The 23398-nt window shown below is 50.3% G+C and overlaps 1 protein-coding gene across 1 annotated transcript; it reads left to right on the top strand.

The window, feature by feature from the left end:
- The first annotated feature begins 8461 nt into the window (after positions 1 to 8461).
- Positions 8462 to 22033, top strand: FADS1 (fatty acid desaturase 1). Its single transcript, XM_084772614.1, has 12 exons — positions 8462 to 8833; positions 10749 to 10859; positions 11340 to 11537; positions 12064 to 12165; positions 12443 to 12571; positions 16718 to 16778; positions 17853 to 17929; positions 18772 to 18869; positions 19062 to 19158; positions 19385 to 19464; positions 19549 to 19674; positions 19939 to 22033. The coding sequence occupies exons 1-12, from the start codon at positions 8621 to 8623 to the stop codon at positions 19988 to 19990; spliced, it is 1344 nt and encodes a 447-aa protein (XP_084628740.1). The 5' UTR covers positions 8462 to 8620; the 3' UTR covers positions 19991 to 22033.
- The last annotated feature ends 1365 nt before the right edge of the window (positions 22034 to 23398 follow it).

Below are 23398 nucleotides of genomic sequence, written 5' to 3'. Positions count from 1 at the left end.
CTGTAACTCCAGTCCCAAGGGACCCAATGCCGCCTTCTGATCTCTGTGGGCACCAGATACACACGCAGATAAAACACACATTAAAAAAAACCCACTACAGTGGGGGTGACAATTCACCAAAGCTGCAGTCACCTGAGTCCTTATGCCACTTTCCTAGAGTCTCCTTTCCCCAGCAACGGCGGCCGGCGGAGTAGGCTCCTGGAATGCTCAAGAAGGACCGAGAATCTGGGAATATTCGTATGAATTTAATAAGACCCCCCTGCTCTGGTCATCTCATGAGGAAATACTTCCCTGTGGAGAAAACAGTTCCACAACAGTGTTCCATCAAGTGCTCGTTGTTAAAGAAATGAAGCAGGGTGAACAGGCTGGAGAGATGGTTAAGAGCACTGGCTGTTCTTCCAAAGGACCTGGGTTCAATTCCAAGTACCCCCATGGCAGTTACTGGCTCTAACTCCAGTTCCAGGGAATCCTACAAAGTCGTATGTGCAGGATAAACACTAATGAACATAAAATTTAAAAAAAAAAGGCAATAACGTTTTAAAAGAAAGAAAAGAAAGGGAATCAAGGCTGGAGGTGCTGCTCAGTGGGAGAGCTGCTTGCCTTACAGGACCCCAGATCTAAGGAGCCCTGAAAAACTGCACAAACAAATAAAGGATAATAAAGAAAAGTGAGCACCTCCACACTAGGTCTCCTCAGGACAGCAGCCTCCGAAGTGATGCACCGACTTACCTGTAGGCTGTGCTCCCACCCCTCTCCCTAAGACCCAGAGGTCAGACTTTTAGCCTCTGTTGCAGTTTCCTGGGGACCCCTGCGGACTAGAGGACAAAGGCTTCAAGTTCCGGGCTCTTCACTGAGGCTGTCGAAAGGTCGGGGGACACTGGCATCATTAGTCACATCGCATCTCAGTTTATGTAACAAACAAAACAGAGATGAAGACAAACAAGATGGCAAAACCTGTGGGGCATTTTTTTAACGTCATAGTAAGTAAACTAAGCCACCAACCAGCTCAAGAAATGAAAACTCTGCTAACCTGGCAAAGGCTCTCAGAGAATTCTTTCGGGCAGCATCACAGGCCCACACCTCTGGACAGGGAAGCGATAGGAATTTTGATTCAAGGAGGGTCAGCCCCGGGGAGCCTGGTGAAAGTTTTCACAGCTTAGAGCTAGGAGTGCTCTCCTTCCCTCACTAGAAGCCTTGGGCCCAAATAGCCTTGACCCTGGAGTGACCTCAGCGTACAGGGGTGGGCTTCTCAATTCCCCACTCCCAGCCCCTCCCCCAGCCTCCGTTCGTGCCTTCTCCTGTTAAATGGGTTGAAGCAGCACCGAATTATGTTCATGAACTGCGACCTAAGGGAGTGTATTCTTGTAACAAATAGCAGAATCTCAATCACATCAGCTGACCTTTCAGCCAATCACAGGGTGCAGATTGTTCAGGGACCTGCGCATAAAGACAAAGGCTGAGAGAACCAGTGGGGTCTTTCCCTTCTCTGCTTCCTTTTCCTGTCTTATAAATAGCGTCGGCCCTTCTCTTGGCTCAGGCTACTCGCTGATAAAGCCTGCTAGATTTAATTAGGCTAAAGATGTTTTCTTATTTTAACAGTCTGGTGTCAGAGTGGGAGTTAATTGACCGCCAAAGTGACCCCACGTGACCCAGCCAAAGCTATTCAACCCAGGCCACTGAACTCCCGAATCAGTTAGGGTTGCTGGTCAGTTCTGCTTCCAATAAAGCTCCTGGATTTGTGTTTGGAGCTCTCAGACTGTCTTTGAACAGTTTTAACTGGAGAGGGCCCATGATTTGATCAGCCCTAACAATTAACTAGTCTGAATCAAGTAAGAGAGCTCAGGTATATTTTGAAAACAGGTCTCCTCAAATCTAAGAAGTCTGGGAATTCAAGAGCCTAGAACACCATTTTCTAAAATACCAGCTAACTTCATATACTAGAAAAAAAGAGACCCAGAATGTGTGTATTTAGAAGGACGGCCCAGCAGCAGGTGTAGTGGCGCACGCCTCTAATCCGGGCAGAGGCAGGCGGAGCTCTGAGAGTTCTGTGTATTGAATTCCAAACCAGCCGGTGAGACCCTGTCTCAAAAGAGAAAAGGAAGCTGGGAATCTTCTCTTCCTATTATCCTTAGGTTTCGTCTTTTCATAGTATCCTTGGTTTCTTGGATGTTTTGTATCAGGATTTTTTTTAGATTTAAATTTTTGACAGATGTATCGATTTCTTTGATTGTATCTTCTACACCTGAGATTTGCTGTCTATGACATGGACTCTGTCGTCTGCTTTTGATTACTTCGCCCTAACTGAGCTGCCTATCCTGGCCTCGGTGGGTGAGGAGGAGGAGCTCAGTCCTGACCAGACTTTATGTGCTGGAGTGGGCTGGGGGGGGGGGGCCTCCCCTTTCCCGAGAACAAGGGGAGAGGGTATAACGGAAAGAGGGGAGTAGGAGGGAGGGACAGGGAGGAGAGGAGGGAGGGGGCTACATCAGGAGGTAAAGTAAATATATAAATTAAAAATAAATTTTTAAGAGAGAGAGAGGCTAGTGGTGTGAAAGACAGACAATGGTCACAGTGAGAAAGCTTTAACTTTGAGAAACTCTTCACTTGGGAATCACATGGAAAAGAAAGGAAGCAGAGGCTGCCAAAAAACAAAAACAAAAACAAACAAACAAACAAAACAAAGGGATCTAATCTTTTTCGTTTTAAAAGATTTGTTTATTATGTGTACAGTTCTCTGCCTGCATGTACACCTGCAGGCCAGAAGAGGGCATCAGACCACATTATGGAAGGTAGTGAGCCACCATGTGGTTGCTGGCAATTGATTGGCGCATGCCTATGGATGAGCAGCCGGTGCTCTTAACTTCTCAGCTATCTCTCCAGCCCAGGATCTGGTCTTTAACAGTACATAGAAGCATCTAAATGACAAAATAGTCAGAACTTGCCTCTTTTGACTATATATTCAAAAGCTTTAGCCCATCAGGACATGAAATACTGTTCCACGGGGCACAAAAACCAATTTGAGTTCAGGAAACCTGTATCTAACACATGGCTAAAATTTTAGAGTTAAATATGTAGGCTCTAGGCTTGGCGTGGTGACACATTCCTTTAATTCTAGCACTCGGGAGGCTAAGGTAGGCAGATCTTTGGAAGTACAAGGCCATCCTGGTCTATATCATCAGTTCCAGACCTGCCAGGGGTTGCATAGTGAGACCTTGTCTGAAATAACAAGTAGGATCTGCTTCTGCCTTCCTGCTTACATAGGTGTGTGTATATGTACGGAAGGTTTGGATTTCCTTGTTTGTTTTTTTCTATTTTCTTCAAATATTGTCAAGTTAAACTATAAAACAGCTCAGTTTAATTGAATTTAAGGAAAACAAATGCCTTTCTAAATGAAGAATTGTAGAGGAATTTTAATTCAGAATATGGCTCCTGTGGCACTGATATCACTTCCAAAGACATTTGAGGTTTGTGTGATCCAGCTAGAATACAGACATGCCTTTGATGCCAGGAGACAGAATCAAGCGGATCTCTGAGTTCAAGGGTAGCCTGGTATATAAAGCAAGTATCAGTAAAGAAAAGCTTAGGTCCAGGCATGGTGGCACATGCCTTTAATTCTAGCACTCAGGAGGCAGAGGCATGCAGATCTCTTAAGTTCTAGTCCATGCTGTTCAGGCAGTTTGGTTGAGAGAGAGTATGGTAGAGTTGAGTTTGTGGCAGTTCCGTTCATGGGATTCAGAGGCAGTTTTTTACTGGGAGAGTTTTATAGAGAGAGGTTGAAGAGAGAACAAGCCAGACACAGGTGAAGACGGAACGAGCCAGAGAATGAGAAGGAAGCCAGAACAGATTGCTAGAGTTAGTTTGAGGCCAAGCAGAGCAATTTAGTCAGAGGCTGAGAGAGAGAGAGAGAGAGAGAGAGAGAGAGAGAGAGAGAGAGGGCACTGGGGGGAGGGGGGAGGAAGGAGGGAGAGAGAAGCCAGATTGAATCAGTCAGCTTGGAGAAGGGTTTGAGCTAGAACAGCTGAGTCGAACCAGCCAGCCAGAGTTCATTCATCAGGAAGTCTCAGAGGCTGGAAACATTCTAGGCCTAGATAAGATAGTACAGAGGCTAGAAGCTTCCAGGACTAGACCTAGGTCAGCAGACTGAGGCAGTAAGCCTCCAAGACAACGATCACACCAGGAAAATTAAAGGTATTTTTACAAAGTACTCTCCCCAAAGAATAAGAACTATCCCAAATGCTTTCCAAGTTCATGTGACTCAGGTAATTGCTTATAAGTGATAACGCTGATGGCTCAGTTGAAGCAGCCATATCTTCGGAATTTTCAATATGAAGTACAATGCAAATACACAGCTTTTCTTATTATGTACCAGTGTTTTATCTGCATGTATGTATTTGTACCGTGCATGCACCTGGTGGCTGTGTGGGTCAGAAGAGCATGTCAGAAACCTTGGAACTGCGGTTAAGATGATTGTGAGCTACCATGTGGTGCTGGGAACCAAACCCTGGTCCTCCTCATGAGTAACAAATACTCTTAACTGCTGAACCATTTCTCCTGCCCTGGGCTCATGTTACAGGTAAAATGAGCTTGTGGTATCAAATTTCCCAACAAGAAGAACAAGTCCATGCTGGCTAGCATTTTAATGTGCCTTCTTCGTAAGCCACAAAGACGACAATGGTGATTCTTCATCAGTAGCAACTCAGTTGGATCCTCGTCACCTAGGAGACACACCTCTAGGTATGTCTGTGAAGGGATTTCCAGAGACGACTACCGGAAGAGGGAAGGCCTGCTCTGAAAGTAAGTGGCACAACTCTACGGGACCCTGAGCTCAACGAAGAGGGCGGAGGAGCAAGGCACCAGTCCTCTCTCTCCTGGCTGACTGGCTGGCTTCAGTGTGGGCAAGTCGCAATGCTGCACCTTTGGGCTGCTCCTGCTGCTCCTGCTGCTCTGGCTTCTAGCTACTGCCTCCTCTAAATTCACGAGCCATCGTAAATCCCTCCTTTCTTAAGCTGCACCTTGTGTATTTTGCCACAGTGATAAAAAAAAAGGAACAAATGTAACCATCTGAGCATTGATTGGCCAAAATACCTGATAAAGGGCCAGTGAGGCAGCTTTATGAGCCAGATGACCTGAGTTCAGTCCCTGGGACCCACATGGTAGAAGAAAAGAACAGACTCCTGCACGTTGTCCTCTGGCCTCCACACATAAGCTGAGGCATATATGTTTGTGTGCGCAGACACATACAGCTAAATACACTCTAAATAAATAAATGTAATTTAAAAAAAAAATTTTTTTTTTGGCTTTTCAAGGCAAGGTTTCACTGTGTAGCCTTGGCTGTCCTGGAACTCACTCTGTAGACCAGGCTGGCCTCGAACTCACAGTGATCAGCCTGCCTCTGCCTCCCAAGTGCTGGGATTAAAGGTGTGCATGCACCATCACACCTTTAAATTTTTTAAGTTGTAAGATATAAGGTAAAATTATCGTATAAAAGTAATACTTCTTAGGCCGGAATGGTTTAGCATTATTATCAAGAGTGGAACACTGAGGCCAGCAAATGTCTGTATAGACAGTTTAGCTCTCACACTTAGCCAATGCAAGAGCAAAACCCCCTAGGAGGTTAGAGATGGAATTCTGCTCCCTGTAAAGTTCCTTATTACAGAAAGACTAACAGTACATGGAATGGCTAGTGAATAGGTTCAGTGCCGCCCATTGGCAAACTGTGCTATGAGGGAGGGCATGCTTCAGAAGCGGAGATCGCTCGATGCACCAGTGTACACACGGCTCGTGGGAATCCCTCCTGTGGCTGTGATACAAACTTCACAATTAACTGCTTCCTACTGTGTCCTGAAAATTATGGCCACTAAGGCTGGATAATTCTAATTAGCAAACTAGTGAAGCATGATGGTGCCTGCCTATAATCCCAGCACCTGGGAGGCTAAAGCAGGGCAACTGTTGCAACTTAGAGGCTAACCTGTTCATCACAGTGAGTTCTAGGTCAGCCAGGGCCACCTACTGAGACCCTGTCCCCAGGACAACAACAACAACAACAACAAAACATAACATGTAACCAATATCACTAGGAATATTAAGTGTTAAAAAAAAGAAATATTAAGTGTTAAAACTATATGCAAGTATGCAAAAGAGATAAGGCTGGCCTTCATTCTTATTTTCCTCTTTACATCTTTTTAAAATTACATTTATTTATTTGTGTGTGTGTGTGTGTGTGTGTGTGTGTGTGTGTGTGTGTGTGCGCACATGCCATGAATTATATGTGTGGGTTAGAGGACAAACTTGTGGAAGTGAATTCTTTCCTTCTATTGTGTGGGTCTCAGGGATCCAATTCAAGTGCCATTACTGACTAAGCCATCTTTTTTTTTTTTAACTGACTGAGCCATCTTATCAACCCTTATTTTTCTTCTTTATTCAAAGGTTATAAGAAATAGTGTTTATGTTATGGCGCATTCCTTGAGTCATCAACAGCAAGTGAGCAAGACTCACTTTCACTGATCAAGCTACAGAACAGCTAAGGTATCACAAACCAAGGCTGTCCGACAAAGCTAACAAGGCAGCTGGATTATCTTAATCAATGTTCTTGATGGCAATCACACCAACTCCCACAAGACAACACAACTCTTTATGAAAGAGGGACTAAGGCCTGATAATAGAATTACTACTATAAACTATGACACAAGTCTTTTTTTTTAAGATTCATTTATTTGTTATGTTTATAATGTTTGCCTGTGTTACACCTCCACACCAGAAGATCTCAGTATAGGTGGTTGCTGGGAATTGAACTCAGGACCTTTGGAAGAGCAGCCAGTGCTCTTAACCTCTGAGCCATCTCTCCAGCCCCTAAGACACAAGTCTTATGGCGTCAATGCCACAGGATTTTTTTTTAAAGCCAGGTACAAGCAGTACTTTGAGATCCAGCAACTGACAGCACCCAGACCTTACACAATCTAGAACCTGGAGACGAGATCTTTTTGAAAACAACATCAGAGAAAGGATGGCCTTTGAAGTTCCACACAGGAAAACTTCAGAGCCTGAAATCTTGGATCTACCTCTCTCTTTTCCGAAGGATTCCTTAGGTCTGGGAAGATGGCTCACTCTGAAAAGTGCTTGCATTTTCCTTTGAAAACGTGAGAGCCCGAGTTTGATCTGCAGACCCCATGTGAGAGGTTAGATGGACTGGCAAAGTTCTTGGAATCTCAGCAGGAGGTGGTAGAAATAGGAGGGTTCTTTGGGGGATCACTGGCCAAGCACCTCTATCCAAACTGACAAGCTTCAAGCCAATCAGAGGCCTGTCTCAAAGGAAATGGATGGCATTCCTGAGATTGTTTTCCTGTCTCTACGTATACATGCATACGTGCGCATGAGCATGGGCCGCGCTTGGGGTGGTGATTGGGGTAGAGGTTGGAGAAGTGTTGGGTTCCCCAGACTCCTGAAACTATTACTGTTTTACCACCGAGTAAAGACAATCAAGGACTTTGCCTCCTGAAGCACCAGGCAGGCACCCAGGACACAGGTCGGGGCTCCTTTGTTATCAAGAACACTTTATTTCTCTTCCATTTCTTGGTATCCTAAGCCCCGCCCCCCTCTGTTTTGGGGGATGTATGAGGGTGCTTGGAGGTCAACTGGTGGGAATAGGTTTTCTCTTTCTACCGTGTTGGTCTCTGGGATTTAACCCAGGTCTTTAGGCTAGATGTCAAGGGCCTTTATCGCACTAAGCCATCTCCAGGTTCGCAAGAACTACGTTCTTGTAAGTCAAAAGTGTTGGCACATCGTAGAGGACAATCCTCCTGCTAACCTTGGGCTGCGACTGCTCAAACTCACGTGGGGCAAATGCCTGGAATTGTAGCCAGACTATTTCTTCATGTTAATCCCTTTTCTGTCCACACACTCTAGTTGCCCACCTTGCTAGGAAATGCGTGGGGTGTGTGTGTCGCTGACCGTCTACTGGGTCAGGGTTGTTATCTCATTGCTCAAACTGCTGTGTTTAACTTGTGGCTTGTTTCCTTGCGGCAGGAGACGGACAGAATGTTTGCCTTAGCATAAACAATACCCCAGCACTGCACCCAGAACTCAGGAGGATCTAAGCTAAAGGTCATCCTCGGCTATACAAAAAGTCTGAGGCCAACCTGGGCTACATGAGAACCTATCTCGAAACTGTTTTCTCTCCCATACGTCCACACCAAGCTTCTTCGTGCACTTGGAACTTCCGCCTCAGCTGCAGCTAGCTGTAGCACACCCACAGGAACCGTTATCCTCTCAGTCCCTACGACGCTCAGTAAGCAGTAGAATCGCCCCGAGACCACTTTCAGGTTCCCGCGAGGGGGCGCGTCTCCGCCGCTGGGAGTAACCAGAGTCCCTCCGGGGGCGTCGGTCCTTGCTGGCCCGAGAGAGGCGGAGCTCGCGCCCCACGCCACTCGGCTTAGCCAATGGGAAGGCGCGCCGCGGGGTTCGGCGGTCCCTGCCAAGGGTGCTGAAAACCTTGCGCGCGGACGGCGGTCTCCGGGCGCGCGCTCACTGCCGTTCCACGCTCCCCTAGTTTGCGAGGCCGGCGTGCGCTGCCCCGAGGCCCCGAGCGCGCGCCTCCGGGGCTCCGACTTCCCTGGTCAGGTCCGCTATGGCTCCCGACCCGGTGCCAACCCCGGTCCCGGCCTCCTCTCAGCTGCGCCAAACGCGCTACTTTACTTGGGAGGAGGTGGCGCAGCGCTCCGGGCGGGAGAAGGAGCGATGGCTCGTGATCGACCGGAAGGTGTACAACATCAGCGACTTCAGCCGCCGCCACCCGGGGGGTTCCCGGGTCATCAGCCACTACTCCGGTCAGGATGCCACGGTGAGCGCGGACAATTGGAGCGTCTGCAACCCGGGCGGGACACTGGCGGGGAGAGAAGCCTGCTAACCCGAGATGCAAGAGTTAGACCGAGGCTGCGAACGAAAGCCAGCGATGTGCCCACTCAAACAAAGGGCTGGCCGCACGTCCATGCTTTGCCTCTGGAGTCTCAGGCGTGGGTTGGATTTTGAGCTGGGCTAGGAGGGAGCGAATGTGCCAGGCACCCGGACCACACAGTGCTTCCCAGGGCGGCGGGAGGAGTCTATGCAAGAGGGAGTCGTGTCCTGTCTGCCGGGCTGGGAGGGTGAACGTAGCCTTGTCTGACCTAGAACGCAGGCCCCAACTCGGAATCTCGAGTGGGAGAGGACCGCTCATGACAAGGGTGACACTGAGAACCCTGTTGTGAAGCCCGAAGGGTAGGGTATGGACCCATGCCGGTCCAAGAGAGCCTACCGGAATTAGTCACAATGGGTAACCTGAGCGGTGTGCCCACAGTGGGGACAAGGACATCCGCATACCCCTAGGTTGAAGCGCAGAACCGCCCTCGGATCACTTGGCCTTAGGCCAGAGAGGTCTCAACTACCTACCGTATTTTTCGGACCATAAAACACACTCTCCCCGCCCCCAAGTGTGTGGGCGTCGGGGGAGGGGGATTAGGGTGCACCTTGTAGTCCGATTGTTGTTTTTAATGTTTTTCTTGTTTCACTGCTCTAAAAGCTGGGTGCGCCTTATGGTCAGGTGTGTCTTATAGTCCGGAAAATACGATATTCCAGGAAGAGACACTGTGCAGGATCCCCTTTTCCCTTGCAGATTACAGCAAGCAGAGTGGGTGGGTGTCCCCAGCCTCTGTCTAGTGGTCCTGTTTTCCTCATTATAGACCATAACCTCACTCAGGGCCGAGGCTTGGACTGGGAATGGCTTACTCCTTGCGACCCTAAAGTTGGGGCAGAGCACTCTATGGCAGGATTGCCAACTGTTGGATCCCTACCCTTGGGTCCGTCCGTCTTCTAATTCCCTGACCCCATCTCCCTTGCCTCATATTCCTTCTCTGCCAGTCTGACGTGCTCCCCCGGGGTCACCAGGGTTCCTATTAAGTAGCCCTCGAAGTTAGACGCTAAGGGCACTCTGATAAAAGCCAGCCTTATACACCTGGCTAGAATGAGCCAGTCACTCGAAGTGACCACTCCAGAGTCCAGCCAAGCGCCACAGCAACTCATGAGCAGATGGAGCAGGCCCGCGCGGTCTAGGCTTTCCACTCAGTGTAGTAGACTTCCCGGCAAGGACAGTTATTGGTTTAGGTGTGTGGTGCCACTGCCCACAGACTCCACCTCCACTTATATGCACTTACAGCTTCTCTCCCTAATTACAGCTTCTCTCCCTAAGGTCTAAGGTCCTCCCACCGACTCAACTACTCCTAGAAAGGAATGGTCAGAGCGCTGGGGGGAAATAGGGAACCTTGCCCAAATGGAAGAGAAGCGAACAGTGCCCCAACTCTGGCACAGGGAGTCTTCCTCGTCACTGTTTATAGAGATGCTGGCCAAGAAAGAAAGGGACCTGTTGAAAGCACTATGGGAACAAAACCCTCATAGCCACGCCCATTCCCACAAGCTAGCTTCTCGCCTGTGAGGAACTCCTGCACCAAGTGTCTGTAGACTTGGAGGCCAGCCTGGGCAGGTCTCTCCGTGTGGCATCCAGGGGAGGCTTTCCCTTCTTTGATGTAGTGCCCTTTCAGTGGGAACCCAGATGCTGGGTGATCTGGGGCTGGCAGCCAGCTGGAAGTGCAGTAGGCAGAGTGAGGTGGTCTTTGTTTTAGTTGGGGGTATACACCTTGTTGCTGGCCTGGAGGATAGCCTTTGGTGTGAGGCCCTTGGGAGCCTGGGGGACGGGGGTCCTCACTGTCTTCTCCCTGTACTTGCAGGATCCCTTTGTGGCTTTCCACATCAACAAGGGCCTTGTGAGGAAGTATATGAACTCTCTTCTGATTGGAGAGCTGGCTCCGGAGCAGCCCAGCTTTGAACCCACCAAGAATGTGAGAGGCCCTGTTTGCTGTTTGGGGACTTGGTTGTGGAGGGAGAGGGGGCAGATGCCTGCATAGGACCACAGGTGACAGTTCTTGGGAGTTATGGGGTGATAAGCCCACTGGAACAGAAACCTGTGTTTCTTCCAGTGCTGCCACACTGATGCTCCCATCACTGACAGCACACCTATTTCCTGAGCAGCATGTACCAATGTAAACTTACATAATAATCTTTACATATGTACAACATGAGAAAACAGAGGCTCATGGAGTTTCAGCTGCAGAGCCAGAGATCACACAGCAGAGACCCAAATTAAGTCTGTTTAGCTGCCAGACTTGATGCCATTCATTAGTAGCTTTCTCCTGCCATCCTTCCTCATCAGGGTATCTTTGCGTAAGACTGTGGACTTGGCCACAGCGACCTCCATGGGAGGTTCCCTTCTCGGGTCGGGGGGTGCCACTGGAAAGCATTATAACCCTAGTCTCCCACAGAAAGCCTTAACTGATGAATTCCGGGAGCTGCGGGCCACAGTGGAGCGGATGGGCCTCATGAAGGCCAACCACCTCTTCTTCCTGTTCTACCTGCTCCACATCCTGTTGCTGGACATGGCTGCCTGGCTCACTCTTTGGGTCTTTGGGACATCCTTGGTGCCCTTCTGCCTCTGCGCACTGCTGCTCAGTACAGTTCAGGTGAGTGCCTGGGGCTGGCCATTTTTGGAATTCCTACGGAAAAACATCAAGGCAGGAATCCTTCCTGGCATCTGTAGAGGCACCGAGAACAGGCATTCTGCTGTGTGTGACCTTCGTCTGCTCTTGAGTCGTGCGCGTGTTTTGTCTCCCTCACGGCCTCTCCAGCTTCTCTTCCCCAGGTCCCTTCTCCCTGTGTGGTTTGTTCTCTCAAAACTTTAGGTCCAGGTTCTACCACAGTCCAAGTACGCCAAGAACCAGTGCTTGGCTCCCTCCCTTCCCGCCACTGATGTCACCCAGCATGCCATTTGTCTGTGTTCTGAATGTCAGTCTGTCCTAGAGGAAAGAAAGAACTGTGGTCCGTCTCAGCTCATATGTGACCCAATGGGCCAAGAGGGAATTGGTCCCCGGGTTCGATGGCTTATCCCAGTATGTCCCCTTGAGGTAGTTCAGCAGTCCAGTGTGGAGAGGCTGAAGCGGCTGGAAGAGGGACCGAGGGCTGCCCTGAGCACTAACCTTTCTCTTTTAGGCCCAGGCGGGCTGGCTACAGCATGACTTTGGGCACCTGTCAGTCTTCGGCACCTCTACCTGGAACCACCTGCTGCATCATTTCGTGATTGGCCACCTGAAGGTCGGTGAGCTGATGGGAGTCCCCCAAGCCCTGGTCATTCATGGCTGCCAGGGTGGGAGAAGTGCTCAGGGCACTGGGTTTTCTTTCTTTTTAAAGTTTAGTTATTTATTTTATGGGCACGGGTACCCTGCTTGCATGTATGTCTGTATGCCACAAGCAAGGGCATCGGATCCCTTGGGACTGGACCCACAGACAGTTGTGAGCTGTTGTGTGGATGCTAAGAATTGAAGCAGGGTACTCACGCTGTGCTTCGCTCAACACCCTTGATTCTCTGTAGGGGGCTCCCGCCAGCTGGTGGAACCATTTACACTTCCAGCACCACGCTAAGCCCAACTGTTTCCGCAAAGACCCCGATATCAACATGCACCCCCTCTTCTTCGCCCTGGGGAAGGTCCTTTCTGTGGAGGTGAGTTGGGTGTCAGTGCAAAGGGAGGAGCGAGCGCGCGGGGCCAGGATAGCCTGTGGTGCAGGCTGCAGGGAAAGTGCTGGCTCTGTATTGCCAGAGGAGGTTAGGACATGGGGCAGGGCTGGGGAGGGGGGTTGCGGGGGGGGGAGACGAGGAGGGGCTAGGCTGCTGGGCTCTTGCTTTCTCAAAGTCAGGGAGGGCAGGAAACTGCAAACCAGGACGGCCCAGGACATTATCTGCCAGCAAACAGTTACTACACAAAGCTACCACATTCTGCTAAGGATTTAGTAGGTCACAGGAGAGTCTATGCGAGCCCCTGCTAACTTTTGAAGATGACCAAGGCACCTTTTCAGGGTGCTGTTTGGCACCCGTGCTCCAGGAAGGGACCTCCTTTGCTCTTGGTGTTTCTGTCTCTCACATCAGATACCCTCCTGAGTCTCAGCCTGCCTTGCCTAGGATGTAACTGCCTCACGTCTCTGAATACAGCTGGCGCCTGTATCCTTAGATTCTGCATTAGTGGGTTTAAGCAGATAGTCAGGGGAAAAAAAATTACATTCATCCAGGACATATGTAGGCTGCTTTTAACTTATTGTCATTATTAGCACACGTGTGTGAACACGTGTGTCATGGAATACGTGTGGAGGTCAGAGGACAACTTTTGTGGGGTCACTTGTCTCCTTCCACTTTTATGTGAGTCTCAAGGACAAAACATGCTGGGGGAGGGCGTGTGTCAGGTTATTGCAGGTAGCATATACCACTTCATACAGGGGACGTGGGAATCTGTGGACATGCCAGAGCCAGTCTCCGTGGATACAGCTGTTCCTTTTCCCTCCCTCCCGAGCCCAGCCTGTCTTCCAGTGTGATCAGGATTGGTCTTGGGGAGTCAGCTGAGGCTGTGTGCTCCACAAAGAGTGCCCCAGGGTGGAGAGCTGGAGAACTGGCCTGGAATAAGCAACAGAAAGTTCCAAATGCCCAACAGAATTCCTTGAAAAGTTAATTAAAAACCCTTCCAGAGCTCTGCCAGCTCCCCTCCCCCTCTTAATGGCAGCTGTTTGAATTAAGCTTGTTGAACGCAGTTCATTTTCAGGCATGAGTTCCAGGGAGTCTGGCTACCCTGTCCTCTGTGGCTGAGACTCACTGTGGAAGAGCCTTGGCAGCTCTGGCTGTGCTGGCCCAGGGCACTGCTAGCTAGAGACTTGGGCTCCATCTGTCCCTAATGCTCCCATTTTCTCACTTCCCAAGCATTGGCCTCGGCTGGCTTGTTACGTGTGTTTTGCCCTGTCTGCCATGCACAGCAGGGGAGATGGCCCGTGTCATTCTGAAACAGGGCAGACTGCTCATCAGGAAGAGCACCGGGCTCGGAACACTTCTCCTGTTACCACAGCTGGTTTAAGGAAAGGGTAGGCCTTTGCTGGTTCCTGGTACTGTGGTTTTCAAGAAACTCTAGTCCGCAAACATCAGAGAGTGTAGGAGCTGGGGAGATGGCTCAGGCGGTGAAGTGCTTGCCACACAAACGTGAAGACCTGGTCTTAAGCCCCTGGGTAAGCTGGGCCCAGCAGCTGTGCCTAACCCCAACACCAGGTATAGAAGAAGAGTGTAAGACAGACAGACACATCCTGGGTGTTCGCTGGCCAGCCAGTCTAGCAAGCACAGTGAGCTGTAGTTTCGGTGAGAGATTCCAGCTCAAGAAATAGACTCGAGAGCAATAGAGACACCCAAAGCTGACCTCTGGTCTCCACATGCACGGGCAAGTGTACCTGCACACACCTCTCCCTTAGCCACTCTGAGAGACAGTGAGAATGAATGAATGTGGGCGTGGCTTGGTCTCTGGGGGACAGCTCCACTAGTCATGCCCTGGCTTAGTGGCATCTGCCCAATGCCTCCTCGTAACGCTCCTGGAGAACGAGGAGGTACAGGGGACACTTTGCCCTCTGACCTCTGACCTCTGAGAGCCTAAGCACAGTGAGGCAGGTCATAATGCACTTGATCGCCGGCCAAGGAGGCAGCAGTGGACAGGGCTCCTTCCCATAGCCGTTCCCCACTCACCCCACGAGCCGAGAGGGGTGCTTTTCTTCTATGGACTCTCCTTGGTTAAGTGTTGCGTGGCTTCTTTACCTGTCTCCAGACTACATGCTAACTCCATCAAATTCTCCAGCGCCATTGACTTCTCTGTCTGGTAAATTGCCTACTTTCTGAGGTTGGGTACTTTATAAAGAAATCTGTTCAGTTCACTGTTTGCAGAGGGTGAACGTTTCAAGATGGAGCAGCCCCGTCCATTTGGCCTCTAGGAAGAGCCTTGTGGGGGATGCCAGGCTTTGGTGGGAGTGACTGTGAAAGCAACTAGGGTGAGATGAGAGACACCAGACTAGGCCAGAAGACGATTCATCTCAAGGGAGAACTCACTAGGGTCCCACTGGAATCGCAGGAATCCCTTCAGAAGGTGATTTCACTGACTCCCAGCAAGCTGTACCTCTCGGCATCCCTGCATTAGGGACCAAGCATGCACCTGGGGGATGGTCCCTTGGGGGAACCAACCGCACTGCACCACACCACACCGCCCCACACCACACCCTGCCTGCCCCATCTCTGCTCCGTTTGCCCCTGTAACTGTAGCTTCAGTTTGCTTCTCCATCTCTGGACAAAGCTACCACCCACAAAACACAGAGCAGACCCTATATAAGTGAGTTCAAGGCCTGCCAGAACTACAGAGTAGATCGTGGCACACCCTTGACTTTGTCATGGCTTGGGGGGTTGGGGGGTGGGGCGCTGGGTAACCTGGCCTTCCCTGGTTCTGGTGTGGCAAGTCTCAAGAGCTTTGGTTCTGTCGGTGCCCTGTACTTTGACCCCTTTTCTTTGGATTTTTGCACTCCTGGCACTTCTCATCAATCAGTTATCAGGGCCCAAGGGAGGTCAGGCCTGACTTATCTCTGCCAAGCTGCTGTCTTTTTGTCTGTCCTGCTCTCCTGTCTGTAATCTGCAAATGACCTTGAACTCTATTTACAAACGTATTAACCGCTTCATCTCCTCAGATTACAAGATCCACCTCCTCGGTGAGAGTTTCACTCACCTCTGCTCTCAGCAGCTCAAACAGTGACTGGAAGAGTGGTGTCCCCTCCCCCTTGCCCCAGCTGGCTGTGACTCTCAGCCAGCTTGTTGTGTGATTCCATGAATGTAGAAAGATTGTCCCTTCAAGCCAAAGTGGCTTGCATAGAACGCAGTTTGGATGATTTGCTTGCGGACATGGCTGTGGATGTGAGAAGATAAAGCTGGATTGTGCCCTAGGTTGAAGTCATTAAAACTAATTGGGGCAAGAACTCCCAGAGCCATGGAGTGAGGCTGCAGACAGATATGAGCCTGGGTGAGGGGTTCTAGGCTGGTTGTGACTCTCAGCCAGGCTGTTCAGTAGCTTGGCTTAAAAAACAAAACAAAACCAACAAACAAACAAAAAGCCCACCCAGTGGGCAAAGCTTTGCCAAAACCCTCAGATTGCCAGCTTTTTCTTGGTAATCTTAATACGTATATTACTAAACTCTCGAGGGGTGTGGTTATGTTGAAGTCAAGAGTCCAAAAGAGAGGCTGAGATGGTTCAGTGGTTAAGAGCGCAGACTGCTCTTCCAAAGGACCTGGGTTAATTCCCAGGACCTGCTTGAGAGCACGCAACCATCTTTAACTCCAGTTGGTCTGCTGCCCTCTTCTGGCCTCTACAGGCATTACATGCACTTGCTGCACAGACATGCATATAGGCAAAACACCAATACACACCAGAGTCCAAAAGATTGATGGAAAGACTCGAGTTATCTATTCGGGGGCAAAAAATAATTTTCTGTGAGACTCTGAGGTCCAAAGAGTACCAGAAACAAGAGAAGTTGGATCTGTCAACATGTGACAAGAGACTTTAGATAGCCATCAGGAGTCCTGTAAACTGCGATGTGTACACTCTTGTGTGTCCCTTATCATGGTACATTCACAGGTCACCATCCAGGGCTGCTTGCTCCAGACACTGGGCCTGCCAGAGCCTTCCAGTGACTGCAGAAAGCTAGAGGTTCCGGAAGTACGCCTTAGTGTCCGAGCAGGGACAGCTGGTGGCTCAGTGAGGGGAAATGGGTGTCTGGTCTCTGTTGCTGACTCAGGTTTGTTTCCTCACAGCTTGGGAAACAAAAGAAGAAGCACATGCCGTACAACCATCAGCACAAATACTTCTTCCTGAGTGAGTGTCAGCCACGGGGATGGAGGCCACGGGAGGAAGAAACTCCCCTGGGAGAGGCCTAGGAGGGAGTACAGTCTGCTGGGACTGCCCGCCTGGGAGCAGATGGCCTTTCCCACCGAGTGAAGTCAGTGGGCTAACACTTGGGCAGCCATTTCTGTTGGGGGACAAACCCAATCCTCCAGTCTCACCTTTGTTCCAGGAAGAAACTGGAAGGTGGTCAGCAGGGGCTTTCTGGTTTACCTTTAAGCCTTGTCCTTGAACCTAGTCACACAGCGGAGGCTCAGCTAGGATTTCTCAGTGGGGCCTGAGAAGAAATGTGGCCACTGAGCAGAAGACATTTTGGCTATATACTCCCTGCTTTGAAAGCCTGCTGCATACTGCCCAAATTCAGGCCTTAAAACTCCTTTAAGACCTCAGGTTTCGGGGATGGGGAGATTTGAATGAGTCTTACTGTTGTTTTGGCTTGGCTTTGTTTGAGAGGGTCTTGTAGCTCAGGTTGGCTTCAAACTTGCTCTATAGGCACAAGCCACCACACCTGTATCGATGTCAGGTTTTTAAAGGAAGACAGGGAAAGAATTGAAGGGACTTACCTAACTGCATGGTACCAACTGTCCCTTCTAGAGAGAGCTGGACATGGTAGGAGCGGTGAGCAAAGACTACCATAAAAAATAATTGTCCAGGACAGCCAAGGCTACACAGAGAAACCCTGTCTCGAAAAACCAAAAAAAAAAAAAAAAAAAAAAAAAAAAAAAAAATTGTCGGCCTGGGGACATGGTTCATGGCAAAAGACAAGCATGAGGACTGAATTCGGCCTGGGAGTAGACTACGTTCCATGCTTGAGGCTTAAGCTCCCCCATGGCCTCCTCTACAGGAAGGGATACTGTCCCCGGCCCTCAGCCTCTGGCATCCTCTCACAGAGTTGGCCTTCTAGGCTTGTGTTCCTGCCCAAGTGCCCACAGCTTGCACTAAGGCAGCTAGGAGGGGCCACAGGAGGCAGTCCTATGCTGAAGGGCCATCCTATCATAGCATCACCGCGTGCTGCTCATGCCTTCACCATCTCCTTTTCCTCCCCAGTTGGACCCCCAGCCTTGCTGCCTCTCTATTTCCAGTGGTATATTTTCTATTTTGTTGTTCAGCGGAAGAAATGGGTGGTGAGTATCCTTGGCCCGCAAGGCCCACGTGCCAGATTTCTCCAGTATCCTGCGCAGGGAAACGTGTGCTCTGTGGGGCACAGAGACTGACTCTAAGGCCGACAGAGCAGAGTAGAGCCGGGGAGAGATGCTCCTCTCTAGATGAGATGAAATGACTCAGGCTCACTGTTACCCTGCATCCCCATGCCAGGCTACATGCTGCCCTCTCCTAGGGTTCCCAAGCTGCACAGCAATCCAGGAACCGTGCAGAGAGCAATGGAGGAAAAATATGAGCGATGGTCCCTGTTCTCAGGGAATGCAGGATGAAGCTGAAAGTGATAGACTCAAGAGAAGACATGCAGGCATTAGAGGCTTTAGGGATCCTCAAAAGGGGTCTGGCTGGGTCTGCTTCTCCAGCTGGCCTCAGATGCAGGATATGGGGAAGATGGTCTCTGAGCAGACAAGCTTGGAACCGAGGCATGAGCTTGGATGCTGGTATCAGTGCAGAAGGCTCAAGTGTTGTGGGGAGAGTATAGGGCTCTGCTCACTGCAGAGAAGGACCTGGAGCTTCAATCAGTGGCATAGACGAGAGACTTGGTCCTGGAACGCTCATCTGGCAGCGTTCAGGCAGGATGGGGGATGCTGTAGCCAGGGAGACCGGGGGACTCCTGTGAAGGGACAGGCAGGGGGCTGGGGTACCACCAGGAACAGAAGCAGTGCCCTTAGATGTTGCAGGGCAGGTGGCTAAGAGGAGCTGAGGACCACTGAGTGCCAGACACCCACAGCGGGGATGAGGTGGGGACTGCCATAGACAGAGACAGGGAAGGAAAGGAGCCAGTGCCACTCCCTTGTTCCCACTGCAGGACTTAGCCTGGATGCTCAGCTTCTATGCCCGAGTCTACTTCACTTATGTGCCTCTGCTGGGGCTGAAAGGCTTCCTGGGTCTTTTCTTCATTGTCAGGTAGTGTCTGATGGAATGTAGCAGTTAGCAGTGAAAAGGGGGGGTGGGGTGGGTCTGAGGGCCATGCTGTGGCCTTGGGGGTCCTTTGGGGAGTTGGCTTGGGAGAGTCACGGGCCAGTTGTTGCTACTGGAGAATAGGTTCCCCGTGCTGTGCTTGTACTGGCTGTGGCCATACGCTGTCATATTCAACAGGTTCCTGGAGAGCAACTGGTTTGTGTGGGTGACACAGATGAACCATATCCCCATGCACATCGATCATGACCGGAATGTGGACTGGGTCTCCACCCAGGTAAGGGACAGTCACTCGGAAGGCCTGGACATGCCACAACTACTGAGAAGGGTGGCTGGAGGACGGTAGTAGCCAAAATTGTCTCCTCAAACAAGCCTCGTTAGCTTGAGACTTCTCCCACTCAAGGGGGTGACCGGAGATAAGGGATAGTTCCTCACAGCCTCCCCGGGAAAGTCTGTGTGCTCTGACATGGAGACCTGCCTTCCCTGGACTTTCTCTCCCCCAGCTGCAGGCGACCTGCAACGTTCACCAGTCAGCCTTCAACGACTGGTTCAGTGGCCACCTCAACTTCCAGATTGAACACCAGTGAGTAGGGGGAGGACCTAGGAAGCAGGGGGTGTGGGTGGGACGGAGGAGCAGAAGCCACTAACTACTCTGCTGTCCCTAAAGCCTCTTCCCCACCATGCCCCGACACAACTACCACAAAGTGGCACCCCTGGTGCAGTCCCTGTGCGCCAAGTACGGCATCAAGTATGAGTCCAAGCCCCTGTTCTCAGCCTTTGCCGACATTGTTTAGTGAGTATGAACCTGGGGAGTTGGCATCAGGGAGGAGAGGCAGGATGGGTGGGCATGTGGCACGGAATGGGGTGGGGAGCCACAGGAAGGGTTCCCAGTCATCAGCAATGGCATCACCATGGCAACGGCAGGGTGGTGTTGGTCTGTGTCCTTGTTGGCTTCCGCTAAGCAAAGGGGGTAAAGCCACTGAGGGGAAAGGGACCTGTGGCAGGGGCCTCAGCCCACACCTCCCTCACTGTCTGTCTTTTCCTGTTATCCCTACAGCTCACTGAAGGAGTCAGGGCAGCTCTGGCTGGATGCCTACCTTCACCAATAGCAGCAGCTGCCCTCCATCTGGGGGAGGAAAAGGACAACTGGAGCCAAAGCAGGGGGAGGTTGAGGGACAATGCCACTATGAGCCAGATGTTTAAAGGGTTAGGAAACATAGATGTTTGTGTTCACACCTGCCCCTTTGCCTTCTAGGTACCAAACTGGAGGGAGGGGAGAACTGTTGGGGTAGGAATGCAAAGCTGTTTTGTTGTTTCTTCTACCTTGGCAGAGGCAAATGGTGAGCCCTAGGGAGCCCAGCATGAAGTAGGAAGCCCCCTCCCCCCCCCCCACTAGACATCCCCCACTTGTAAACAGTGAGCCCGTCTCACTGGGCTATCTGACTCACTGGGCTATCTGACTCACTGGGCTATCTAACTCCCCACCCTCCTTGTTAATCTCTGAGGGCGTGTGGCCCCTTTGAACAAGCTTTAGAAAGGGGGCATTCATGCATAGAATCCTGAGGCCTGGCACAGCTTCCTGCCCAGGAGTTCAGCTTGCTGCCGAGGGCTGGATGTGACCCATGTCTGCCTCCGGCTGCTGGGAGAAGCTGTTTTTCAGTTTCAGAAGCAGGCAGGGCAAAGGCTAGGACTGTGGTTTGGGAGGCATTTGGCCCTGGAGGATGCTGGCACACACACTTCTTATCTCCCGTTCCATCCAGGTTCCTGAGAGAGCATTAGATTCTAGGTCTTGACAAAATGGATGGCAGAGTTCCTGGCCTGTAACTGTTGGTCCACTTCTTCTCATCAGTCCCCAAGGAATAGACAAGGAATGAAGTCTTTTCCTCCTACTGAACCATGAGGCTCCCATAGGTTCCTTTTGCCTGTAATTGTAAGTTCAACAAAACAGCAGAGACAGGTGTCCGTCAGAGTGTCAGGGCTCCGAGAGATGCAGAGTCCCTTTTCCCTATGTCATGTATATGACATTGTATAACATGGTTCCACTTGCTACAAATTGGAAGGTTAGTGAACGTCACTGCTGCAGCAAGGCAGCTCCTCTGTCTACTTGTTCAAGTGTCTTTTTCTCCTGGAGGCCAGATAGGAATTTAGGATAAGTTCTGACAAAGCATGACAGCCTAACATTAAAATAGGGTTTTGTAATCTTCTGGATTGTAAAAGGTAAGAATGGTCTAACTCACTCTTCCAGAGAACATAGGAACATGCCCGGAGAGTCCTAACCCGCACACCCACGCTCTCTTGTTCCCCAGACCCAAGGGCATTAGTCTGTTGCCTGCTCAACAGAGTCTCCTTGCAGCGTACTGACCATCTGTCTGGAATTAGAGAACTTCGAGACAGAAGGCAAAGCACAGCGCATGTTTGTGGAGGAATGGCAGGCGGTCAAGATGAGGGTGTTAAAGGATGTTGGGTATGGCAGGCAAGCAGGATTCCTTGAGTTTTCCAGGACAATCCTCAGAGAAAGCAGGTTGCAGAAGAGCTCTGATCTTTCTCAGTGACTGACCTTGCTAGAAAACCCGTCTGAAGCAGGCTGGATAGAAATCAGAATTAAACAGTGCTGCCTGTATTAACTCCTTCCCTCCAGAATAGGTGCTGATCCCTCCCATGCCTGTCCCCTACCACCACGGTAAGGGTGTGGCACTATCAGTCTGTCAAGCTCACTGGCTTTGAGCCTTCAGCTGCCAGTCTGAGCAAATACCAGTGATCTCTGTTGTCCCAAGACAGGGGCTTCAGAGCATCTGAGCCACTGTGGCCTTCTCTCCTCAGCCTTCACTGTGGCTTTTGCATAGCTGCAGGGGACATGGAGACAAGATTCAGAATGTTACAGTGGTAAAGTGAGGTATCTTGAATCCACTGACAGATGAGAAAACAGGGTTAGAGGGAAAGTCACCTCTGCTCATGTAGATAGTGGCAGACCATCTGAACATAACCTTGTTGAAACTCTAACTTCTGTGTCTATCTTTACTACCATCATCTTTTTACTTCCTGGCTAAAGGCATTTCCTTTCATTGGGCTTAGTATCAGTATCTGCGTGTGCCAATGTCATTACCACATCCTGATGAAGCTAAAGAATAAAAATTAATTTGGACCAAAAAAAATATGTTATTTATTTGAAATCCGTGCAGCGTGCCTGCACATGTCTACCAGGTTCCCTGGTGCAGGGCAGGGGGGCAGCTCAGCTGGTAAAGCACTTTCTGTCCAAGCATGAAGACCCAAGTTCAGATCTCCAGGGCCCGTGTAAAAGGCAGGTGTAGAGGTCTGTAACCCAGCACAGGGGGAGGTGTATCCTTGGAGCTCGCTGGCCAACCACTCTAGGAAAACCGGTAAGCTTCAGGTTCAGTAAGACTTTGCCTTGGGGAGTGACTATGGCAAATACCTGCTACTGCTTTCAGGACCATGTACACACATGAACATACACAAGATTCCCTAGTGGTGGTGGTGCTGTTGGTGGTGCTGCTGCTGCTGCTAGTCCCCTCCCACCTGTGTGCTCGGCTCGCTTCGGTTCCCTTGTCTGACCTCGTCACGCAAGGCTGGCCTGACCAAGCCAGGTCCCTCCCGAGGACACCCATCTGTGGAGACGCTGTACTGCTCCGGCACTCCTGGTTCAGTGTCTTCACCCTCTGTTCCCTCAGCTTTCCACTTTGAGTCATTTCTCCCTCTGGGCCTGTTTTGAATTTCGTCACGGTTCTACCCAGAAGTCCTGTTGGCCTGTTTCTTTGCCTACACGCCCTCAGGCAGACTGCAGAACCGAGGCCTCTCAGCTCTTCATCACACTTGAACAGCTCTCAGCCAGACAGCAGGACGCTCACAGGGCCACGCACACACCAGCCAACTCAGAAAAGGCTCAGCAGTTCGAATGTAAAAGCAGCAAGCCGGAACTCTAAATGCCGCTTGACCACAGGGCGCAAGTACAGTCCTGGCACTTAGCTCACTGCCACTGTAGATTTAGAATCAAATTAATGGAATCAGGAAAAAAAAAAAAAAAGAACTCAAATAAGCCCAGCTTGCTTTAATCTGGCAAAGTCAGTTCCACTTTTCAACTGCTAAGAGCAGAGAACAAACTAAGCACTCTGCGCTGAGGATAAAATAGTGTCTACGTTCACCTAAGATGTCATTTGGAAAATAGTATGAATTCAAGGCTTGCCTGGCCTACTGAGTGCACACGTGCATCTAAGTGTTCATGGTGCGAGTATGTTGTGTGTTGGGAGCCAGGGAGGAGACTGAGAACAACCATGCAAAGACACAGCAGGTAAAAGCCCTGGCAACTTGAGTTCAACCTCCATAATGTGCACTGAAGATCCCCAAAAGCTGCCCTTTGACCTCCACAGTGCCACCACATATGCACACCTGCCCCCCGCCATATAATAAAATTTAAAGGATTTAAAAATCCATAGGATTAGTCTTCTACTCAATTTGTCAAGACATTTTCAACATGAAGTCATGTGCTGTTGCCAGAACTGGGG

The sequence above is a fragment of the Acomys minous genome, assembly GCF_964271855.1.
Source record: "Acomys minous genome assembly, chromosome: 2".
Classification (NCBI taxonomy): Eukaryota; Metazoa; Chordata; class Mammalia; order Rodentia; family Muridae; genus Acomys; species Acomys minous.
Note: the sequence above shows the minus strand (reverse complement) of the source record. Positions and strands in the feature narration are given on the sequence as shown.

Bases quoted from the DNA above. Each gene is read 5' to 3' on its own strand.
- FADS1 (XM_084772614.1), top strand. From the start codon at position 8,621: ATGGCTCCCGACCCGGTGCCAACCCCGGTCCCGGCCTCCTCTCAGCTG. The intron at 11,538-12,063 runs GTGAGTGCCTGG...TTTCTCTTTTAG, and splicing joins TGCTGCTCAGTACAGTTCAG to GCCCAGGCGGGCTGGCTACA. The intron at 18,870-19,061 runs GTAGTGTCTGAT...CATATTCAACAG, and splicing joins GGTCTTTTCTTCATTGTCAG to GTTCCTGGAGAGCAACTGGT.